This window comes from Oncorhynchus mykiss, chromosome 3 (genome assembly GCF_057628025.1).
Source record: "Oncorhynchus mykiss isolate SJ-2025 chromosome 3, ASM5762802v1, whole genome shotgun sequence".
NCBI lineage: Eukaryota > Metazoa > Chordata > Actinopteri > Salmoniformes > Salmonidae > Oncorhynchus > Oncorhynchus mykiss.
This window is the reverse complement of record NC_143024.1, coordinates 68305596-68326556: the sequence shown is the minus strand read 5'-3', so window position 1 is coordinate 68326556 and position 20961 is coordinate 68305596. Positions and strand designations below refer to the sequence as shown.

At 40.8% G+C, this 20961-nt stretch overlaps 1 protein-coding gene across 4 annotated transcripts in view; it reads left to right on the top strand.

Annotated features, from left to right (window-relative positions):
- The window catches only part of neb (nebulin), an 85838-nt gene that overhangs the window by 59003 nt on the left and 5874 nt on the right, over positions 1-20961 (top strand). For 3 of the 4 annotated variants that reach the window (XM_036974698.2, XM_036974701.2, XM_090229989.1), the window contains 29 exons: positions 620-721; positions 962-1069; positions 1197-1301; positions 1533-1637; positions 1852-1953; positions 2106-2210; positions 2503-2613; positions 2778-2888; positions 3119-3220; positions 3425-3529; positions 5111-5221; positions 5482-5586; positions 6388-6492; positions 7747-7851; positions 8561-8671; positions 9565-9675; positions 10286-10399; positions 10795-10899; positions 12473-12577; positions 13202-13309; positions 13854-13946; positions 16155-16247; positions 16781-16873; positions 17449-17541; positions 18066-18158; positions 18731-18823; positions 19356-19448; positions 20054-20146; positions 20791-20883. In XM_036974698.2, coding sequence (XP_036830593.2) covers positions 620-721; positions 962-1069; positions 1197-1301; positions 1533-1637; positions 1852-1953; positions 2106-2210; positions 2503-2613; positions 2778-2888; positions 3119-3220; positions 3425-3529; positions 5111-5221; positions 5482-5586; positions 6388-6492; positions 7747-7851; positions 8561-8671; positions 9565-9675; positions 10286-10399; positions 10795-10899; positions 12473-12577; positions 13202-13309; positions 13854-13946; positions 16155-16247; positions 16781-16873; positions 17449-17541; positions 18066-18158; positions 18731-18823; positions 19356-19448; positions 20054-20146; positions 20791-20883 — 2973 coding nt within the window. The remainder of the gene's footprint in view (positions 1-619; positions 722-961; positions 1070-1196; positions 1302-1532; positions 1638-1851; positions 1954-2105; positions 2211-2502; positions 2614-2777; positions 2889-3118; positions 3221-3424; positions 3530-5110; positions 5222-5481; positions 5587-6387; positions 6493-7746; positions 7852-8560; positions 8672-9564; positions 9676-10285; positions 10400-10794; positions 10900-12472; positions 12578-13201; positions 13310-13853; positions 13947-16154; positions 16248-16780; positions 16874-17448; positions 17542-18065; positions 18159-18730; positions 18824-19355; positions 19449-20053; positions 20147-20790; positions 20884-20961) is intronic. The other variant, XM_090229990.1, reaches the window with a different exon arrangement.

Below are 20961 nucleotides of genomic sequence, written 5' to 3'. Positions count from 1 at the left end.
TGATCAGGACATAGTGTAGATACAGACAAGCTGATCAGGACATAGTGTAGAAACAGATAAGCTGATCAGGACATAGTGTAGAAACAGACAAGCTGATCAGGACATAGTGTAGATACAGACAAGCTGATCAGGACATAGTGTAGAAACAGACAAGCTGATCAGGACATCAAACGTCAGCTGGAGAAAATCATCCATGAGAAAATGACAGGCTGTGCCCTAACAGACTATTGGTAACACGTATCCCTTGTCTCTGTTTTCGTTCTCAAACTGTGTATTTGTGGAACTCTCTTTCCACATAATTTCAGTTTGTTACCTGTTTCCGTTAAGCATGTACCAACCTCTGCATGGTGTCTTCCTATTGCATTCATTCATTACATTGACATGTGCTGTAGTTGTTTCACAGAATCACCATTTCTTTGAAAATACATTTCATTTGATCAAGAATGGATAAAGGCATGTAAAATAATCTCATATAGCCTACTGAAAATCAATATGCAAAGCACATAGATAATCTATAGATAATTTAAACACTGTTAATAATATATACATTTATACTTATCTGACAGTAATGTCTCCTGTGTGAGTGTCTAACTCTTGTGTTCTGCCCCCATCACCACAGTGGAAGTACAGGGCGCAGTATGAGCGCGCTAAGAACAAGTTCACCTCCATCCTGGAGACACCTGAGCATGAGAGCCACAAACGCAGCAAAGCCATATTAGACGTGAGTTCACTTGGCCACACAACATTGAATTAAAGATACTTTTTGTTGCAATTGTTGTCACTGTTTCTCTCTTATAAAAATAAATAGTTATTACAAAAATAAAGATATACAAATAAATAAATATCCAAATAATAAAAGAATATAAATAAATGTGTCCTTTCCTTACTGCTGTGCATTTATCTACATAACACTATATGTGAATCATTTAGACTTGCACCATTTTCTCATCACTTTTTCCAGAATGTCTACAAGATGGAGTATAACAAGAACAAGGCTAAGGGCTACACCCTGGGCCATGACACTCCACACAGCACACACATGAAGAAGGTCAAGGAGATCACCAGCGTGGTATGTACTCTACACTCTCAAAATGGCCACCTTCCTTCCCTCTCACAACTCACTCTAAGATGGAGGCAGATACAGTCATAGCCCTGGTACTGTATGTGAGTGTGTTTTTATCTCCTTTGTCACTCAGCTGAAGTACAAGGAGATGTATGAGAGGAGCAAGGCCCAGATCAACATGGACCCTGAATCCTTTGAAATCCGCGCTGCCAAGGAAGCCTACAAGAACATCAGCAATGTGAGCCTCTCTCTGCTAGTACTCCTCTTTTCCTTGTATCCATTTACTTCTGAAAGCCACTTCTGAATAAATGAATGAATAAATGAATTAATTAATTAAAATAAAATCATGTGGCTTGTTAAGGACAGGCATAATACCTGATGTGTTCTACCCCACTTGAATGGTTGCTTGAGACAGGCCCTTCACTCACTCACTCACTGTTCTGTTCCTGTCTGATTTGTCTCCTTCCAGTTGGACTACAGGAAGAAGTACCAGGCCACCAAAAACAAGTGGATCTGGACTGTCGACAGACCTGACTTTGTCCACGCTGCCAAGGCCAACTTCCAGCAGAGTGATGTGAGTGATGCACTACAGACATTTATTTGTTTGTTTGGATGTATTTTAGCCCACAATGGGGCTAATCGTCTAAGAGTCCATGAAGAACAAATCTAGACAATAGCGACGTACATGACTTACACACATAACACCATCCCAGGTTTCTATACTGACACCTTGTATCTTTGACATGGCACCTCTGGTCAACCCCTGTTGTGTATCTGGCGGTGCTCAGGTTGAATACAAGTATGACAAGGAGATGATGAAGGGTTGTGTGATGTCCATCGTGGACGACAAGTTAGCCATCCTGGCTAAGAAGAATGCTGATTTCAGCAATGTGAGTAGTTGTTCATTTACCTGCCACCCATCAATCAAAAGAAAGATATTCTATTCTGTTCTATCCGATTCTATTCTATTCTGACACATTACATTTTAATCTTAAGAAAAAAAGAACCTGTGTTAATTGTTGTGCTTTGTTCTGTCCAACAGGTGAAATACAGAGAGAAGTTTGAGAAGGCAAAAGGCCAGTATAAGACTGTTCTGGACACTCCTGCTAACCTTCATGCCAAGTCAGTGCGCATTCTGGCATCTGAGGTAAGAAGCAGAAAACATCAAACACATGATAACTACAGATACTTACTATGTAATGTTTATTACTGCCAGTGATTGGCTGTCTTTACTAACCTACAGTATAGTTATCATAGATAGATCGTAAATGTCATAATATAGACCTTATCTTATAGGTGAACAAGGAATTTGCTACAAAATATTTCAAGAACACATGTTTTAATGAAGGAAGCTACTGTACACTATGATAGTTTCGTTTGTATGAGACCCAGTCAGATTCCTGTCAGACACTAGTTGTTTGTTTTCTTCCTTTCCTCAGAGCAAATACAAACTGGCCAGCAAGATGGAGCATCAGACCAGCAAATTCAACACTCTGCCCACGACCCGCGATACCATCCACGCCAAGGACATGGGCAAACTAGTCAGCGAGGTCAGTCCCTACTCTCCATATCAGCTGTTTAGTTGGAGCTGGTATACAGGCTTGATCCTCCATTTCCAGATTTCTCACACAGAGTGAATGAGACTTCCCAAGACTATACAGTCCTGAGCCTTTTGTTACCTTTGACATTTTTGTCTCTGCCATTTTGTCCACAGAAACAGTACAAGAAGAAGTTTGAGAAGGAGAAGGGCAAGTCCAAGTACAACAACATGAGTGTGCCTCCCGATGTGCAGCACGCCATGGATGTAGCCAAGAATCAGAGCAATGTAAGTCACTAACCATCCTCCTCTAGAAAAATACATCACTATATCTCCTATATTAAAGACATTCAACAGTTCATGCTTGCTTGATATAATTGGTCGTTATTAATCAAGTATTAATTTTTACATCAGCAGTTGTCACAAAGTGGCTTTTTATGTTTTTCACTCTCTATGTCATGCCTTTAATATCAGTCTTTCAATGTGGGGGATTCACTCTTTCCTCTCTCCATCTCTAGTTTGCCTACAGGCAGGGCGCTAAGGCCAAGCTCAACTACACCTCTGTGGCTATGCGCCCAGACATCATGAAGGCCACCCAGGCCTCCAAGCTCACCAGCAATGTGAGTGTTTAGTACACTGTGAATAGCCTACACGGTGGTGAAGACTGTTAGCCTGTTTGGCAAAATGTTGTATTTGTTTACCTTTCTGAGTTGAATTTGCATGTTTACACTCTCAGCATGACAGAATCACAAGGCATCAAGTCAAATCACCACAGTCTGTGCTGAGATGTTACTCACTGATGGTTTGTGTATTGTGTCTGGTAGATTGGTTACCGTGACAAAGCTCGCCAGGAGGCTGCCCATGGAGGCTCACTGACCCACCGTCCAGACATCGCTCTGGCTACTGCAGTGTCCAAGCTGACCAGCCAGGTACGGTCAACACCAAACCCTGGGACAGGGTCAAATGGGCAGCAACTTCCTGTCTGTGTCTTGCGACTTCCTTTCTCCTATTGAATGACTCACTGATTGGTTGATTTCTGGTAGCATCTGTTGGGGCTCCTCTGCTTCCATAATTTAAGATTACGTTTTTTCATTTGTGTTATAATTCTATGATATCTGCCAATATTCTTGATTGTTATAGTTTTTCCTCCAGTCTTTTTTGTTTTGTGTTTTGTTTCCTTATACCTGTAGCTATCTTCTTTTCCCTCTCCCATCGCAAGCTTTTGCAAACACAGACATGCATTCTGCCCTACCAAGCAAAAAGGCAGTAGCTGCTCATAGCGTGGAGAAAAATGAGAAAAATGGCTTTAATATACCTTGGTTTCACAGTAACTTTATGCAGTTACTGCTAACATGACCCCCATTTTCTCCAAAACACAATACAATAGAGGCAGGATACTTGTCCACATGATTAAGCATGTATTTAATGTAGCAAAAATGGAATTAACTAATTTTCGACCAAATGAGCAGTTACTGTCTTTTTGCTTGGTAGGGCAGCATAGTGAAGCAATAACTATTTTCCTAAAAGTCAACAGAAAATATTGTTTTCTATTGCTTTTTTCCTTTTTATTTTTCCTTTTCTCCCTCAGTTGAATCAACGTCTTAAATGATCAATGTCAGAAAAGCCGGGACATCTGGTTAGTCAATGTCTCTGCCTCCTCTGGAATGGCCCCTACAGTGATAGCATGTCATAGGGTTATTGTTGCTGCATCGTTCGACAGAATTGTCTCTGTGCCACGAAGACTGTAAATCCTGTATCAAAGCTTCTGTCTAAAGTATCTTATTCACAACTCTTCTATAGTATAGGCAACACTGAACACTAGGAGGCAGAGTTGACAATTTGATTGGGTTGCCAGCAGTTCTGTCATTGCTTTTTCATTTGGAGCATGATTATAATTAGACTGATTTTTTTCCCTCATTTGTATTGGTTTTACACACTCTCTCCCTCTTTCTCGCTCTCCCTGACTTTTTGTCAGCTGGTTCCTCTACAGAATAGGAGTCTATCTCAGACTCTCAGCAATGGGATCCCAGCATCACTTTCTCCCTCATTTTCTATTTCTGACTACCATACATACTGTTCCAACGGTATATGAAGTCAATGTTCTTTTTGTACAGTTGCTTCTTCTTAGTGTTGTCTTAATTGCCTTCTGAGGTTAGTTGACTCATTGAAAGTAAGAAAGAATGCTTATTTATTCATTTGTTATACCCACCAGATACATTATATCAAATTAATCCTAGAAGGCAACCTATGGTTTTGACTTCAATTGGCTATGCTGTATAACAAGGGCTACTAAAACAGCACAGTAAGGAGCTACCTAGATGTAGAAATTCTGAATTTGGATCCCTCTAAAATCATTGAACAAGCCATGAGCCCTTTTTATATTATGTGACCGAATACTGTATTTTTCTCCTCATTAATCTGACTCTCGCTGTGTTTTTCTGGGCTTACCTGCCTCACAGACACAATTAGACTGAGACTAACACACACACTGCCATATGATATCCCTCCAGGTGCAGTACAAGGCCAAGTTTGACAAGGAGAAGGGGCTCAGGCCAAAGTATGACATGAAGGAGAGTGTGGTTTACAAGACTCAGAAGGATGCACACAAGCTGGCTAGTGAGGTACGTGTTCCACTCTCCCAAGTAGGTGTAGTACTCTTTTAATATGATACATTTGCTTACGGGCTAAGACCTCTTTACTCACAGGTCTTTATCAAAGATATACAAAGCGACCAGGACCAAGCAGTTCATGAGAAATGCTATATAAAACTCTATAATAATAAATCTATATATAAATAATTACACTATATTCTAATAATATATCCATATAATAGCTCTCTATAATACGATGATGTTCTTCTGTCCGTCTTCTCATCTCACAGGTGAAGTACAAGGGTGACCTGAAGAAGCTGCACAAACCTGTAACAGACATGGCAGAGTCTCTGTCCATGCAGCACAACCTGAGCACCAGCAAGCTGTCCAGTGACGTAAGACAATCTGCACATAACCCTTTGTACTCCCAATACCACCGTCTTCCTACCCGGTAGTGTCATCATCACCATCATCCCTTCTGCATAACCACCGCCTTCTCAACAACCAAACACCTCACCACAACAACCCTCCAAGAAAGTCATTCCATATAATTAGGCTTTCCCTAGCTCTCTCTCAGCAGGCAAATCTGGTTGAAATAACTTAATTACGATCTGTTTACAACCAGAAGTAGTTGGAATGTGGTTGTAATGGCGTCATTTCAACCAGTTTGGTCCTGCTGTGTATATACTGTATGAGATATAGTAAAACACAGATCTGTAGTATCAGAATTTTTGCATCATACTCTTTTACCCATAATCCTCAAGGACATCATCTGGTAGTGACCCTGACCCTTCTCACCTTTGACCTCCAAACTTCCTGTACTAGCACCCGCTATAACATTCTCCATCTCTTTTTTCATCCATCTATAGTCTTAGTGTTTTCTTTTTCACACGGTCTCTAGCATGTTATCATGTGCTGGATAATTTTAAAACATTTTTTATTAAAAACAATACTTAGTATATCATAACTTAGTCTTCTAGAACTTACCTTACCTTCTCTTTTCTAATTGTTCTTCATTGCATTCTTTTCATCCCTTTTTATTCACATTCCTTAACTTTTTTATAAAACATTCTTGTTTAAAATAATATATAATATATATTTATATAATTGGCGGCATTGAGGGAGCTAACGGCAGTGGCTATTTTTCCCCACGTTGTTGTACTGAGCTGCTTTACTGGGCATTGATTCCCTCTTAGTACCAGTACAAGAAGAAACATGAGGACAGTAAGGGTCACTACCTCATGATCGCTGACTCACCAGAACAGCTTCATCACAAGGAGGCTTCAGAACTACAGAGTCACGTAAGTGGCCGATGACTGGGACGACCGATGGACCTGTCCTACTGACATCACCGGGTTTTAACTTTCTATGTTTGAGATGCAACTTTCAGTTTGAAAATCATCTTTCCAATATTCCATTTAAAAATCTAATTTTATTTGTCGCACCCGCCGAATACAACAGGTGTAGTAGACCTTACAGTGAAATGCCGAATACAACAGGTGTAGTAGACCTTACAGTGAAATGCCGAATACAACAGGTGTAGTAGACCTTACAGTGAAATGCCGAATACAACAGGTGTAGTAGACCTTACAGTGAAATGCCGAATACAACAGGTGTAGTAGACCTTACAGTGAAATGCTGAATACAACAGGTGTAGTAGACCTTACAGTGAAATGCTGAATACAACAGGTGTAGTAGACCTTACAGTGAAATGCCGAATACAACAGGTGTAGTAGACCTTACAGTGAAATGCTGAATACAACAGGTGTAGTAGACCTTACAGTGAAATGCCGAATACAACAGGTGTAGTAGACCTTACAGTGAAATGCTGAATACAACAGGTGTAGTAGACCTTACAGTGAAATGCTGAATACAACAGGTGTAGTAGACCTTACAGTGAAATGCTGAATAGAACAGGTGTAGTAGACCTTACAGTGAAATGCTGAATACAACAGGTGTAGTAGACCTTACAGTGAAATGCTTCATCCTGTGACTTGTGAATCTAAATTCTCCCAGGCTTCTTCTCCAACATGTAAAATCATTAAACAGTGGAACACAATGAAACACAGTTAATGTTTGTATTGTTGACTTGTCAGGGCTTGGTGGACTTGTAAAAACAGTTTTACTGGAAGCGTTGGTTGGCCTGTGTGCTATTATGTAACTCCTTTTTTAATTGATCCATAAAATCTCCCACTCGTCACTCCATCATTAAACCTGAGAGGTTTATATTGCGGTCATTATAAATCGGTTCCCATGCTCCCATTTTAAGTGGAGTAATTGTTCCCTCTAGAAGTCTTCGATGGACACGATATCTGGACCAGAGTTCACTATATTGAAACAGACCTGCCACAAACCCTGTCAGTTTGTGCTCTGAAAACACCTTGTTAAACTGTCATGATGTTATAACAACAGCAGTTGGTATCGTTTAGGCCTCAAGGATAATATTAAATGGCCTATTTAGTCATATTTATTGAATAAAGTAAGTCAACTTTATTCAATAAATGAATTGAGACATTGTGAATATATTTGTCTGACTCCTGTGTGTCCATCCACAGGTGAAGTACAAGGAGAAGTATGAGAAGGCTAGAGGAAAGGCCATGCTGGACTTCGAGACCCCCACCTATGTGACGGCTAAGGAGGCCCAGCACATGCAGAGCGCGGTAAATACTCATTATATAGTTTCCACCCAATATCTAATTGTTTCATACAACAACACCTCTACTTTGCAGTCTGGAGTTTCGCTGATGCTCCAAAGAGAACATGCATGGAATGATCTGTTGTTTTTGTCTATCATTGTATTGGATCTTCTGTTTTATTTGGAAACTCTGTAGACTTGTCTGTTTTTCAAAAGTCTATCTACAATGTCTATGAAATGTGATTTTTCCAACGTGTAATTTGATGTGAAAGTGGAGCGCTGGGACTATGGCTTATGGCAGTCTTGTGTGACACTGACACACGATGTTGTGTAAGTACAGAAAGTGAAATATTCCTCTGATGATCCACGGTTAAGGCACGGTACTGGATGTCTGTCTGGTAATCATGTCTCCCTGCTAGTGCACAGACTGACTGACACAAAACAGGAAACGTACCAGACTGCGTAGATACTTTAAACCAGTGACTGCTGAAAACCTGGATCCATACATAAAATATCAGGATTATACATGTATAAATATAAAGGTTTCAAATATTTTAATATCTGTACAAAAAAACATTACACACACCAGAGGCATACTGTCGTCATACGTAGAGCAGTACACCACTGAGTTGTTCTCAGGAAGAGCAGTAAGACTGAGGTGAGGCTTGCATTGTGATGAGGCTTGCATGTATCTCAGCTGTATCTGTCCCTTGTCTTATCTTTGCGGCGAATAGAAAGACTATCATAAGGAATATGAGGAGTCCATAAAGGGAAAGAACCTCTCAGGCTTGGAGGTCACCCCTGCCATGTTACATGTCAGACACGCCACCAAAATAGCCAGCGAGGTAACGAACAGACGTCGACTCCATTTTGTACCCCTCCTCCTCCTCTTCACCCACCTCTGATAATCATACTAAGACCACCATAACCACCACAACCCTCCTTCTTTTAATCCCACGTGTGTGACTTTTTCTCCTCAAGAAATTGTCACACCCCGGTTAGTTGTGGTTAACTTGCATGGTCCACCACCCAACGATAATACACTCTATTACGATTACACGTAATACACCCTTCCCTTTTCATAGTACCATAGTAGTGTTGCGTGACTGTTTTAGTTAAAGACTTTGTTTTATTGCCATGTCTGCACTATTAGTGTTATGTATGAACTGTCATCTATGTTGACATTGTGACCTTTGTAGTTCCCACCCATTCCTTCAAAACAACTGTCTTAATTTGTCTGGTTTTTCTGTCTGGTTTGGCTTTTTAAATAACCCTGTTTCCTGTGTTTGTTCTGCATGATGCCCTAATGAAATGCAAACATGAGTGCTTTTGGCAAAATGCCTCATGAACAAACTGTCTTGTACCAAATGTCCTGTGGGTATTTTTTGTCTTATTGTTCTATCTGATAAAATTCCATTTTCGTTTTATCAGGCTGCTTACCAAACTCACCAATGTCTTTCCAATGACCAATTTAATGTCTATTGGTCAAAATACGTATTGTATAAAAATAAATGATAATGTCCGACTTGGCAAGTCAATATTTGTCGGTACATGTCAACCAAAACCACAACTGGTTTGTCATAATTTGAAGGGGAGACTTGGTGACTTTGAGATCTATGGGGGAGCGGTATTACTTGCCAGGTGAGCAGGTACTGTACCGTATCCTGTCTGTGTTGCCCTGCCTGTGTTGCCCTGCCTGTCTCTCTGCAGTCTCTCTGTTCTTCCTTCCGCCCTGTAGAAAGAGTACAGGAGGGATCTAGAGGAGGGGGTGAAGGGTAAAGGGCTAACTGTTTTTGAGGAAACTCCGGAGCTTTTGAGAGCAAGAAATGCCACTGCTATCCTGAGTCAGGTAGGACTGCTACAGATGGAACAGTCTTCTTCTCCCATTTCGCTCTCCCCTTCCCCGTCCTCTGCTTCCGTCTCCTCCTCCTCTTCCTGTTTCATCACCTAACTAACCAGGCAGCTGATTGTTTTTTTTTCTTGACGCAGGATGACATCATTAATGTGTTTGCAACGCAGTTGTCGAGCTAGTAGTGTCATTCCCCCAACCTAGTCCCAGATCTGTTTGTTCTGTCGTGCCCACTACATTGGTGACATTGACCATAGGAGTTTGCAAGACAGTACAAACAGATCTGGGACCAGGCTAGTAGTTCCCCAGGTTAACCAGATAATATGGTGTCTGAAATGACCTACACTACCTCACTGAGATTCACACTAAACCTTCTTCTGTCTTTCAGCTCTGAGTGGACCCTTCTTGTCTCCCTCCCTCGTAGCTTGATTTATCCCATGTTCTTGTTGGTTTGTTTGTGCTAACCTGTTTTAACTTTTGCCATTTTTGGTTTTGCAGTCCCTAAACAAATGAGATCCCTTTCCTTCCTAATATAATATCCAACAGCTATATTTGAATACTCTACTAAAGAATTGTGTGACTTGACTGTGTGTAATGTGGCTGTTTGCAGAAAGAGTACAAGAAGACATTGGAGACAGAGATAAAGGGCAAAGGAATGTCGGCTTTGGCTACAGACACGCCAGACTTCATGAGGGCTAGGAATGCTACAGACATCCTCAGCCAGGTCAGTGGGGCAGGGTACTTGGACCAAGCCATCCTTTTTGTGTGATATGTGCATTAAGTCCATTCATTGTTTTTTGTAATATGTGCACTACGCATTATTTTCAGCATTGTACATTATTGCAATATTTTTTAGATTACTATCAGAGAAGGACTTTTTTGGAACCTAGAAGATATTTCATATTGTCCAACTGTCTTAGTTATACTTGAGTTTCTGTATAGCTATTTTACATGTAACAAATGCATATTATAATCATAACCATATCCCAATGTTAATTTCTTTCAATACAGTAATTGTGTACTTTACCAAGAATACTGAAAGACCACTCTTCATCAGTGCATGTAGTTGTTATTTAACAAAGAGTGTGTTTCTGAGCCGCATCTTGTGCCCCTCCTCAGCAAAAGTACAAGCAGACTGCTGAGGCGGACAGGGCTAGCTACACTAGTGTTATCGACACCCCTGACATCCTCCACGCACAGAATATCAGGAACATGGTCAGCCAGGTAAGAGTAACGGTCCGATTGACTATGGAGTGTCCACAAACCATGTTAAAAAACTCTCCACAAACTATGTAGATTACCTTTGCATTGATATGAGGGATACAGATTGATATGCATTGAATATATTGACGTCAGAGTTGACCAAGGTGTTGTGTGACTTCTCTCTCTCTCTGTGTGTGTTTTTTTTTTTTTTTTTTTTTTTTTCACCTTTATTTAACCAGGTAGGCTAGTTGAGAACAAGTTCTCATTTGAAACTGCGACCTGGCCAAGATAAAGCATAGCAGTGTGAACAGACAACACAGAGTTACACATGGAGTAAACAATTAACAAGTCAATAACACAGTAGAAAAAAGGAGAGTCTATATACATTGTGTGCAAAAGGCATGAGGAGGTATGCGAATAATTACAATTTTGCAGATTAACACTGGAGTGATAAATGATCAGATGGTCATGTACAGGTAGAGATATTGGTGTGCAAAAGAGCAGAAAAGTAAATAAATAAAAACAGTATGGGGATGGGGTAGGTAAAAATGGGTGGGCTATTTACCGATGGACTATGTACAGCTGCAGCGATCGGTTAGCTGCTCAGATAGCAGATGTTTAAAGTTGGTGAGGGGGATAAAAGTCTCCAACTTCAGCGATTTTTGCAATTCGTTCCAGTCACAGGCAGCAGAGAACTGGAATGAAAGGCGGCCAAATGAGGTGTTGGCTTTAGGGATGATCAGTGAGATACACCTGCTGGAGCGCGTGCTACGGGTGGGTGTTGCCATCGTGACCAGTGAACTGAGATAAGGCGGAGCTTTACCTAGCATTGGACTTGTAGATGACCTGGAGCCAGTGGGTCAGGCGACGAATATGTAGTGAGGGCCAGCTGACTAGAGCATACAGGTCGCAGTGGTGGGTGGTATACGTCGCGATGGGGTGAGTCTGTTTATGCCTCTTCATGCGGTGACATTGATAGACCGGTCGTGGGTCCGGATATTGTAGCCCAGGAGTATGCTTCGGTGGTAGCACAGGAGCTCTGGCCGGGCTAGCTTCAAGCTAAGTGGATGGAAACGCTAGCCAGGAGTAATCATCCGGGGTTGCGGTTAGCTAGTTAGCTAGTTGTGAAGATCCAGCTGAAAATGTTCCGTTTGCGGTGGGAATCCGGTGGGAATCCGGGGATAAAAATAATAGGTCCGTTATGCTCTGGTTAGAGTCGCGTTGTTCGAACTGGCGAGAGATTTCCGAGCTAAAGGTTAGCTGATGACCAGTTAGCTGATGACCGGTTAGCTGATGACCGCTAGCAATGGTTTGCTGGTAGTTAGCTGGCTAGCTTCAGTTGAGGGGTTCCGGATCCGAAGTAAATATAAATACTTTAGAAAAAAAAGCAGATCCGCGCTACATCGGGTGAGGCGGGTTACAGGAGAGTATTTAGATGTTGAGGTTTAGAAAAATGTTTTAAAAGATATGCGAAGAAAAATATGTAAAAAAAAAAAAGATATATACAAGGGACACGACACGACAAGACGTCTGACTGCTACGCCATCTTGGATCTCATATGTGTGTGTGTGTGTGTGTGTATTGTGTCCAACAGAAAAAGTACAGGGAGGAGGCTAAGAATACCATGTCTCACTATGTGCCCGTCCTGGACACCCCTGAGATGATGAGAGTCCGTGAGAACCAGAAAAACTTCAGCACTGTAAGTAGAACCATTTTAGAACCTTCTGTTTTAGAATCCTCCGTTTGGAACCAAATGCCCAGGTTCCAGATCTCAGGTTCATCATCACCCATGCCAGTCAGTGGCAGCATGGTGGCTCTCTGTGTGTCTTCGGTGTCTTGTCTTCAAAGTATTACCTACAATACTTTATATACATTTACAGTATATGTTCATTGTTTCTTTATGAACATCTGTTGTGTTGCGCTGTCTGAACTAATGAAAACCAGCAGCATACTGTACATTATGTTTATTATGTAATTGTCGATTCAGAAAAGCCAGGCTCAAGGCTTTTTATTGTTTTTGGGAAGAACAGCAGCTAATTACATAGTTGAATCTATATAATTAGAGAATGGCATATTCCATAAACAAAAGTAAAGAGATATTTTTTTCCCAGTGTAGAGTAGACCATGCGGTTTATGCATTTTACTATCGGCAGTAAAAAAAAGGCAGTGCGTTTGTAATGTTTCACACATTCATTAGAGCGCCATTGTTTTATCATGGTTGTTGCTTTTTTCTCTTTTTGTTTTCTTTTTCTATCTTTTCTTGATTTTTTTGTTGTTATTATTGCGAGACATTTTAACTGCACTTGTGCTCTTTTCCCTGTAGCTTCAGTACCAGACAGACCACCTTAAAAACGTTAAGGGCAAAGTGTCATCAATAAAGGACACCCCTGAAATGCTACGTGTTAAAGAGAATACAAAGAATTTCAGCTCGGTATACCTACTGCTACATGAGTATCTTTTAAAAATATGTTTGACCTTTTCTAATAACATATTTTAACTTTTTTTTTAATACCTCCCCTTTCTTGATATTTTTATTTTTTTGCTTATTTTTTGACTCTCTTTTGAACTGAAAGTTAACATTCCCTGATATGCAGCCCTTTTTGATGTAGATAATATAGATATTAACTATGATAGATAGTGCGAGATTAATTCTAGACAAACTTCTCATTGGTTGAATCAATGTTGTTTCCACTTCATTTCAACGAAATGACGTTGAACCAACATGGAATAGATGTTGAATTGACGTCTGTGCCCAGGGTTGCTGTATTTTTCCTATAATTAGCAGCTTTAACCTTTAGGTTAATACAATTTTTAGATGTTAAACCTCTGGTTTGTGCAATGCTGAAGTGCCATTATATGGTAATTATTTTACTGTTAGCCAACCGGTGTAATGCTTCAGTCATGTGCCATCTAGAAATGTTTTGTGTCAGGCTAATCGTCGCTCACTACTTTTTGCCTCCTCTTACTGTTTAAAGATTCAGTACAAAGAGGATTTGGGAGGAGGAACAGCTCTGTCAGACACCCCAGAGATGGACAGAGTTAAACGCAATCAGACAAACATTAGCACGGTACACTATAGTGTGAACCTGCTTTTCTTCTCCTCTCCTCTCCACCCATCTTCACTCAGGCTACACTTCCATGCCATAGGCTCCATGCTGACCCCCACACCACCACCAACACAGTTCCCATAATTTTAAAAACTAGACCATATAATGGTTTAATCTTTACATAATGGCAACCATTTTTAATTTCCACCTTTTCAACACCATTCTGCAGAGTTTATACTAATCTCAGAGTTCATTGTCCCAGCAGACTCAGCAGAAGTCATCAAACAAAACAATAATTCATTACATCTAAGATCTGTAATAAACTAAACCAAATATCAACCTTTCATTCGCTCAGAAGTTTCCTATTCAGCTACAGTTGAAGTCGAACGTTTACATACACTTAGGTTGGAGTCATTAAAACTTGTTTCTCAACCACTCCACAAATTTCTTGTTAACAAACTATAGTTTTGGCAAGTCAGTTAGGACATCTACTTTGTGCATGACACAAGTTATTTTTCCAACAATTGTTTACAGACAGATTATTTCACTTAGAATTCACTGTATCACAATTCCAGTGGGTCAGAAGTTTACGTACACGAAGTTGACTGTGCCTTCAAACAGCTTGGAAAATTCCAGAAAATGATGTCATGGCTTTAGAAGGTTCTGATAGGCTAATTGACATCATTTGAGTCAATTGGAGGTGTACCTGTGGATGTATTTCAAGGCCTACCTTCAAACTCAGTGCCTCTTTGCTTGACATCATGGGAAAATCTAAAGAAATCAGCCAAGACCTCAGAAAAAAAATGTGTAGACCTCCACAAGTCTGGTTCATCCTTGGGAGCAATTTCCAAGTGCCTGAAGGTACCATGTTCATCTGTACAAACAAGAGTATGCAAGTATAAAGACCATGCGACCATGCAGCCGTCATAGCGCTCAGGAAGGGGACACGTTCTGTCTCCTAGAGATTAATGTACTTTGGTGCCAAAAGTGCAAATCAATCCCAGAACAACAGCAAAGGACCTTGTGAAGATGATGGAGGAAACAGGTACAAAAGTATCTATATCCACAGGAAAACGAGTCCTATATCGACATAACCTGAAAGGCCGCTCAGCAAGGAAGAAGCCACTGCTCCAAAACCGCCATAAAAAAGCCAGACTACGGTTTGCAACTGCACATGGGAACAAATATCGTACTTTTTGGAGAAATGTCCTCTGGTCTGCTGAAACAAAAATAGAACTGTTTGGCCATAATGACCTTCGTTATGTTTGGAAGAAAAAGGGGGATGCTTGCAAGCCGAAGAACACCATCCCAACTGTGAAGCACAGGGGTGATAGCAACATGTTGTGGGGGTGCTTTGCTGCAGGGGGGACTGATGCACTTCACAAAATAGATGGCATGAGGGAGGAAAAGTATATGGATATATTGAAGCAACATCTCAAGACATCAGTCAGGAAGTTAAAGCTTAGTCGCAAATGGGTCTTCCAAATGGACAATGACCCCAAGCATACTTCCAAAGTTGTGGCAAAATGGCTTAAGGACAACAAAGTCAGGTATTTGAGTGGCCATTGCAAAGCCCTTACCTCAATCACATAGAGAATGTGTGGACAGAACTGAAAAAGCATGTGCAAGCAAGGAAGCCTACAAACCTGACTTTGTTACACCAGCTTTGTCAGGAGGATTGGGCCAAAATTCACCCAACTTATTGTGGGAAGCTTGTGGAAGGCTACCTGAAACGTTTGACCCAAGTTAAACATTTTAAAGGCAATGCTACCAAATAATATTTGAGTTTATGTCAACTTCTGACCCACTGGGAATGTGATGAAAGAAATAAAAGCTGAAATCAATCATTATCTCTACTATTATTCTGACATTTCACATTCTTAAAATAAAGTGGTGATACTAACTGACGTAAGACAGGGAATTTTTACTGGGAGTAAATGTCAGGAATTGTGAAAAACTGATTTTAAATGTATTTGGCTTTCGTGTATGTAAACTTCCGACTTCAACTGAACATTGTTTATAGTGTTATAAACGGTGTATGCTGTAAACTTAACTGCTGTTACTGCTGTTACTGCTGCTACATGTGAGCGTTCTTGTGCTTTACGCCAGCTGCATTGTCACTGTTTTCAGGGAGGCCTTTGTCTTTGCTGCTGTGTGTATGTACAGTATGCGTGTGCTTTATATCTGTCTTGCTTTGTCTCTGTGTTCCTCATGGAACCCCTATGGTAGATAAAGTACAAGGACTCGTTGGGTCAGGGAACAGCCGTCTCAGACCTACCTGAGGTGAAGAGGGTTCGTGAGATGCAGAAGAACATCAGCTCGGTATTAGAGTTTCTATCTAGCCCCACTTAATTTCCCAACCAACAAACTCCCAAAAAACTCATACCTTCTCTGTCGTATGACCCCTAACTGACCTCAAATAATGCCCCCTAAACTATCAGTGGTTATTCTCCTGACCTTTGACTCCTGTGTGCCAAGATGAAGCCAAGCGCTTCCTCCTGAATACAAAATAACGTAACATCCTTTTTCCTCCAAACTAAAGGCCCAAATAGAACCATCCCCTTTTAGTTTTCTTGTTTTTCAATCTGTGTCCCACCAGACAAACAAACTGCATTTAGATTTTTCTTCTCCAATTTTTGTTTCAAATAATTTCATCATACTTTTTAATTTAAAAAAATAAATTCTCAGTTTCTTTACTGTAGTGCTGTGAGATTTCAGAACAGTAGTTTAACTGTAACCCAAACCTTTGCATGTATTTTATGGCGGCCATCATAAGTTTACAATATCCTTTGTTTGTATTTAAGTGGGCAATCAACCCTCTTTCTGACTGGTTGTCCCTGTGTTACTGTTTAAAGATTCAGTACAAAGAGGATTTGGGAGGAGGAACAGCTCTGTCAGACACCCCAGAGATGGACAGAGTTAAACGCAATCAGACAAACATTAGCACGGTACACTGTAGTGTGAACCTGCTTTTCTTCTCCTCTCCTCTCCACCCATCTTCACTCAGGCTACACTTCCATGCCATAGGCTCCATGCTGACCCCCACACCACCACCAACACAGTTCCCAGATAAAAAATAAAAAAATAGCCATATAATGGTTTAATCTCTACATAATGGCAACCATTTTTAATTTCCACCTTTTCAACACCGTTCTGCAGAGTTTATACTAATCTCAGAGTTCATTGTCCCAGCAGACTCAGCAGAAGTCATCAAACAAAACAATAATTAATTACATCTAAGATCTGTAATAAACTAAACCAAATATCGACCTATCATTCGCTCAGAAGTTTTCTATTCAGCTACATTGTGTATAGTGTTATAAATGGTATATGCTGTAAACTTAACTGCTGTTAACAATCATGACTGTTTTACCTATATGTGAGCGTTCTTGTGCTTTACGCCAGCTGCATTGTCACTGTTTTCAGTGAGGCCTTCGTCTTTGCTGCTGTGTGTGTACAGTATGTGTGTGCTTTATATCTGTCTTGCTTTGTCTCTGTGTTCCTCATGGAACCCCTATGGTAGATAAAGTACAAGGACTCGTTGGGTCAGGGAACAGCCGTCTCAGACCTACCTGAGGTGAAGAGGGTTCGTGAGATGCAGAAGAACATCAGCTCGGTATTAGAGTTTCTATCTAGCCCCACTTAATTTCCCAACCAACAAACTCCCAAAAAACTCATACCTTCTCTGTCGTATGACCCCTAACTGACCTCAAATTATGCCCCCTAAACTATCCATGGTTATTCTCCTGACCTTTGACTTCTGTGCGCCAAGATGAAGCCTAGCGCTTCCTCCTGAATACTAAATAACGTAACTTCCTTTTTCCTCCAAACTAAAGGCCCAAATAGAACCATCCCCTTTTAGTTTTCTTGTTTTTCAATCTATGTCCCACCAGACAAACAAACTGCATTTAGATTTTTCTTCTCCATTTTTTATTTATAATAATTTCATCAAACATTTCTTTTTTCTTCTCAGTTTCTTTACTGAAGTGCTGTGAGATTTCAGAACAGTAGTTTAACTGTAACCCAAACCTTTGCATGTATTTTATGGCGGCCATCATAAGTTTACAATATCCTTTGTTTGTATTTAAGTGGGCAATCAACCCTCTTTCTGACTGGTTGTCCCTGTGTTACTGTTTAAAGATTCAGTACAAAGAGGATTTGGGAGGAGGAACAGCTCTGTCAGACACCCCAGAGATGGACAGAGTTAAACGCAATCAGACAAACATTAGCACGGTACACTATAGTGTGAACCTGCTTTTCTTCTCCTCTCCTCTCCACCCATCTTCACTCAGGCTACACTTCCATGCCATAGGCTCCATGCTGACCCCCACACCACCACCAACACAGTTCCCATAATTTTAAAAACTAGACCATATAATGGTTTAATCTTTACATAATGGCAACCATTTTTAATGTCCACCTTTTCAACACCATTCTGCAGAGTATATACTAATCTCAGAGTTCATTGTCCCAGCAGACTCAACAGAAGTCATCAAACAAAACAATAATTCATTACATCTAAGATCTGTAATAAACTAAACCAAATATCAACCTTTCATTCGCTCAGAAGTTTCCTATTCAGCTACATTGTGTATAGTGTTATAAACTGTATATGCTGTAAACTTAACTGCTGTTAACAATCATGACTGTTTTACCTACATGTGAGCGTTCTTGTGCTTTACGCCAGCTGCATTGTCACTGTTTTCAGTGAGGCCTTCGTCTTTGCTGCTGTGTGTGTACAGTATGTGTGTGCTTTATATCTGTCTTGCTTTGTCTCTGTGTTCCTCATGGAACCCCTATGGTAGATAAAGTACAAGGACTCGTTGGGTCAGGGAACAGCCGTCTCAGACCTACCTGAGGTGAAGAGGGTTCGTGAGATGCAGAAGAACATCAGCTCGGTATTAGAGTTTCTATCTAGCCCCACTTAATTTCCCAACCAACAAACTCCCAAAAAAACTCATACCTTCTCTGTCATAAGACCCCTAACTGACCTCAAATAATGCCCCCTAAACTATCAGTGGTTATTCTCCTGACTGTTGACTTCTGTGTGCTAAGATGAAGCCTAGCGCTTCCTCCTGAATACTAAATAACGTAACATCCTTTTTCCTCCAAACTAAAGGCCCAAATAGAATCATCCCCTTAAATTCTTGTTTTTCAATGTTTTTGTCCTACCAGACAAATTGCTCTTAGAGTTTTCTTCATTTTTTGTTTCTATTAATTTCATCATACTTTTTAAAAATCTTTTGATTTTATTTCTACTCAGTTTCTGAAGTGAAGTGCTGTGAGATTTCAGAACAGTAGTTTAACTGTAACCCAAACCTTTGCATGCGTTTGATGGCGGCCATCATAAGTTTACAATATCCTTTGTTATTATTTGAATGGGCAATCAACCCTCTTTCTGACTGGTTGTCCTGGTGTTACTGTTTAAAGATTCAGTACAAAGAGGATTTGGGAAGAGGGACAGCTCTGTCAGACACCCCAGAGATGGAGAGAGTTAAACGCAATCAGCAACACATTAGCACGGTACACAGTATTATAGTGTGATCCACCTACCTACCTTTCATCTACCATCCATATACTCCTGTCTGTCCTGCTCCTGTTATTCAAGCCCCTGTACAACTCAAACCCCTCTTTAATTCCCCTGTCCAACCCTTTCCAATCTCACCCCACCTCAAAACTGTTATCTGTGAAAGATACCCTATTAAACAAGCCTTTATCACCATCTCATCAAACATATCATGTAGTAATGATACTAATGTAGCTTGTTCCAGTTAAACATACATTTTCCCCCAAAATGAAGCAAGTAGATGATGATTTTACAATGTCAAGTTCTCTGGTAACATGTAACTATGTCTGAACAATATATTGGTAGAGGAACCACTCTCTGTGATTACATGTTTCCATCTAAGAGGTGAGGCCCAAAATGCTGTTGCTGAAGTTGTTGCTGTGTTGTGTGTGTTCATTCTAGCTTTATTCCTCTGTAGTTGCTCTTGTCTTTGTGCTATTATGAGTTCAATGCCATTTGTAGCTGCTGTCTGTCTCTGGCTTACGGTTGCTCTCTGTGTGTATGTCCATTATGACATCTCCTCTACTCTGCATGGGACCCGTGCTGCTGATCTGATGTGTAGATAAAGTACAAGGACTCGTTGGGGCAGGGCACAGCCGTCTCAGACCTACCAGAGGTGAAGAGGGTCCGTGAGATGCAGAAGAACATCAGCTCGGTACTAGAGGAAACCATTGAACCCACCAACACGTGTTTCTGTGTTTCTCACTGGGTTTAGTTGACATTTGAGCATGACCCTCCCTCACCTGACCATCCCTCACCTCCTTAAACCGTCTTCTTTATCTGCTGACCCCTGACCCCTCATCATCAACCCTCATATACTCCTTTTATCTTCCTGCATCAGCGATGCCCAACGGTTCAGGCTGGAGCTCCCTGAGCTACAGCCCCTGTCATCAACAATCAAAAATCAAAATCTAAAAATATAACACATCCGTCCTTCTCCCTCCTATCTATCCATCCATCCACCTTCCAACATCAGTAAATCACAGTTGACTCTCCCTTAATTCCAACCTCAGCCAAAAACACCCTCTACGATGTGGCTCCCTCATGTTCTGAATGTTTTTGCTTTTCCATTTTTCCCTTTCCATAACCTTTTTTCCCACAAAGTTTTTATCTCCTCTCCACAGCAGTGTTAGTTTTGTGTTATTATATCTCCTGTTTTAGTGTGGCAACTAACATCCTTGCCATGCTGTGGAGGCTGCAGATGTTTTAGTGTGTGTGTGTTGGGTTGTGTGATTGCTGTCTGTGTTGTTGCGGTGTGTCTTACGGTCCCCTGGGGGGCATTGTGTTTCTGTTCTGTAGGTGTTGTATAAGGACAGTTCTGCTAAAGGAACACCCCAAGTGTTCACTCCAGAGATGGAGAGAGCGAAACGGAACCAAGAACAAATTAGCTCGGTACACCAGCCATCCTCCATGACCTGTGTGCCCCTTTAGAACCCACGTTAACCCTCTCTAACTCCTCCTTCTTTAGTT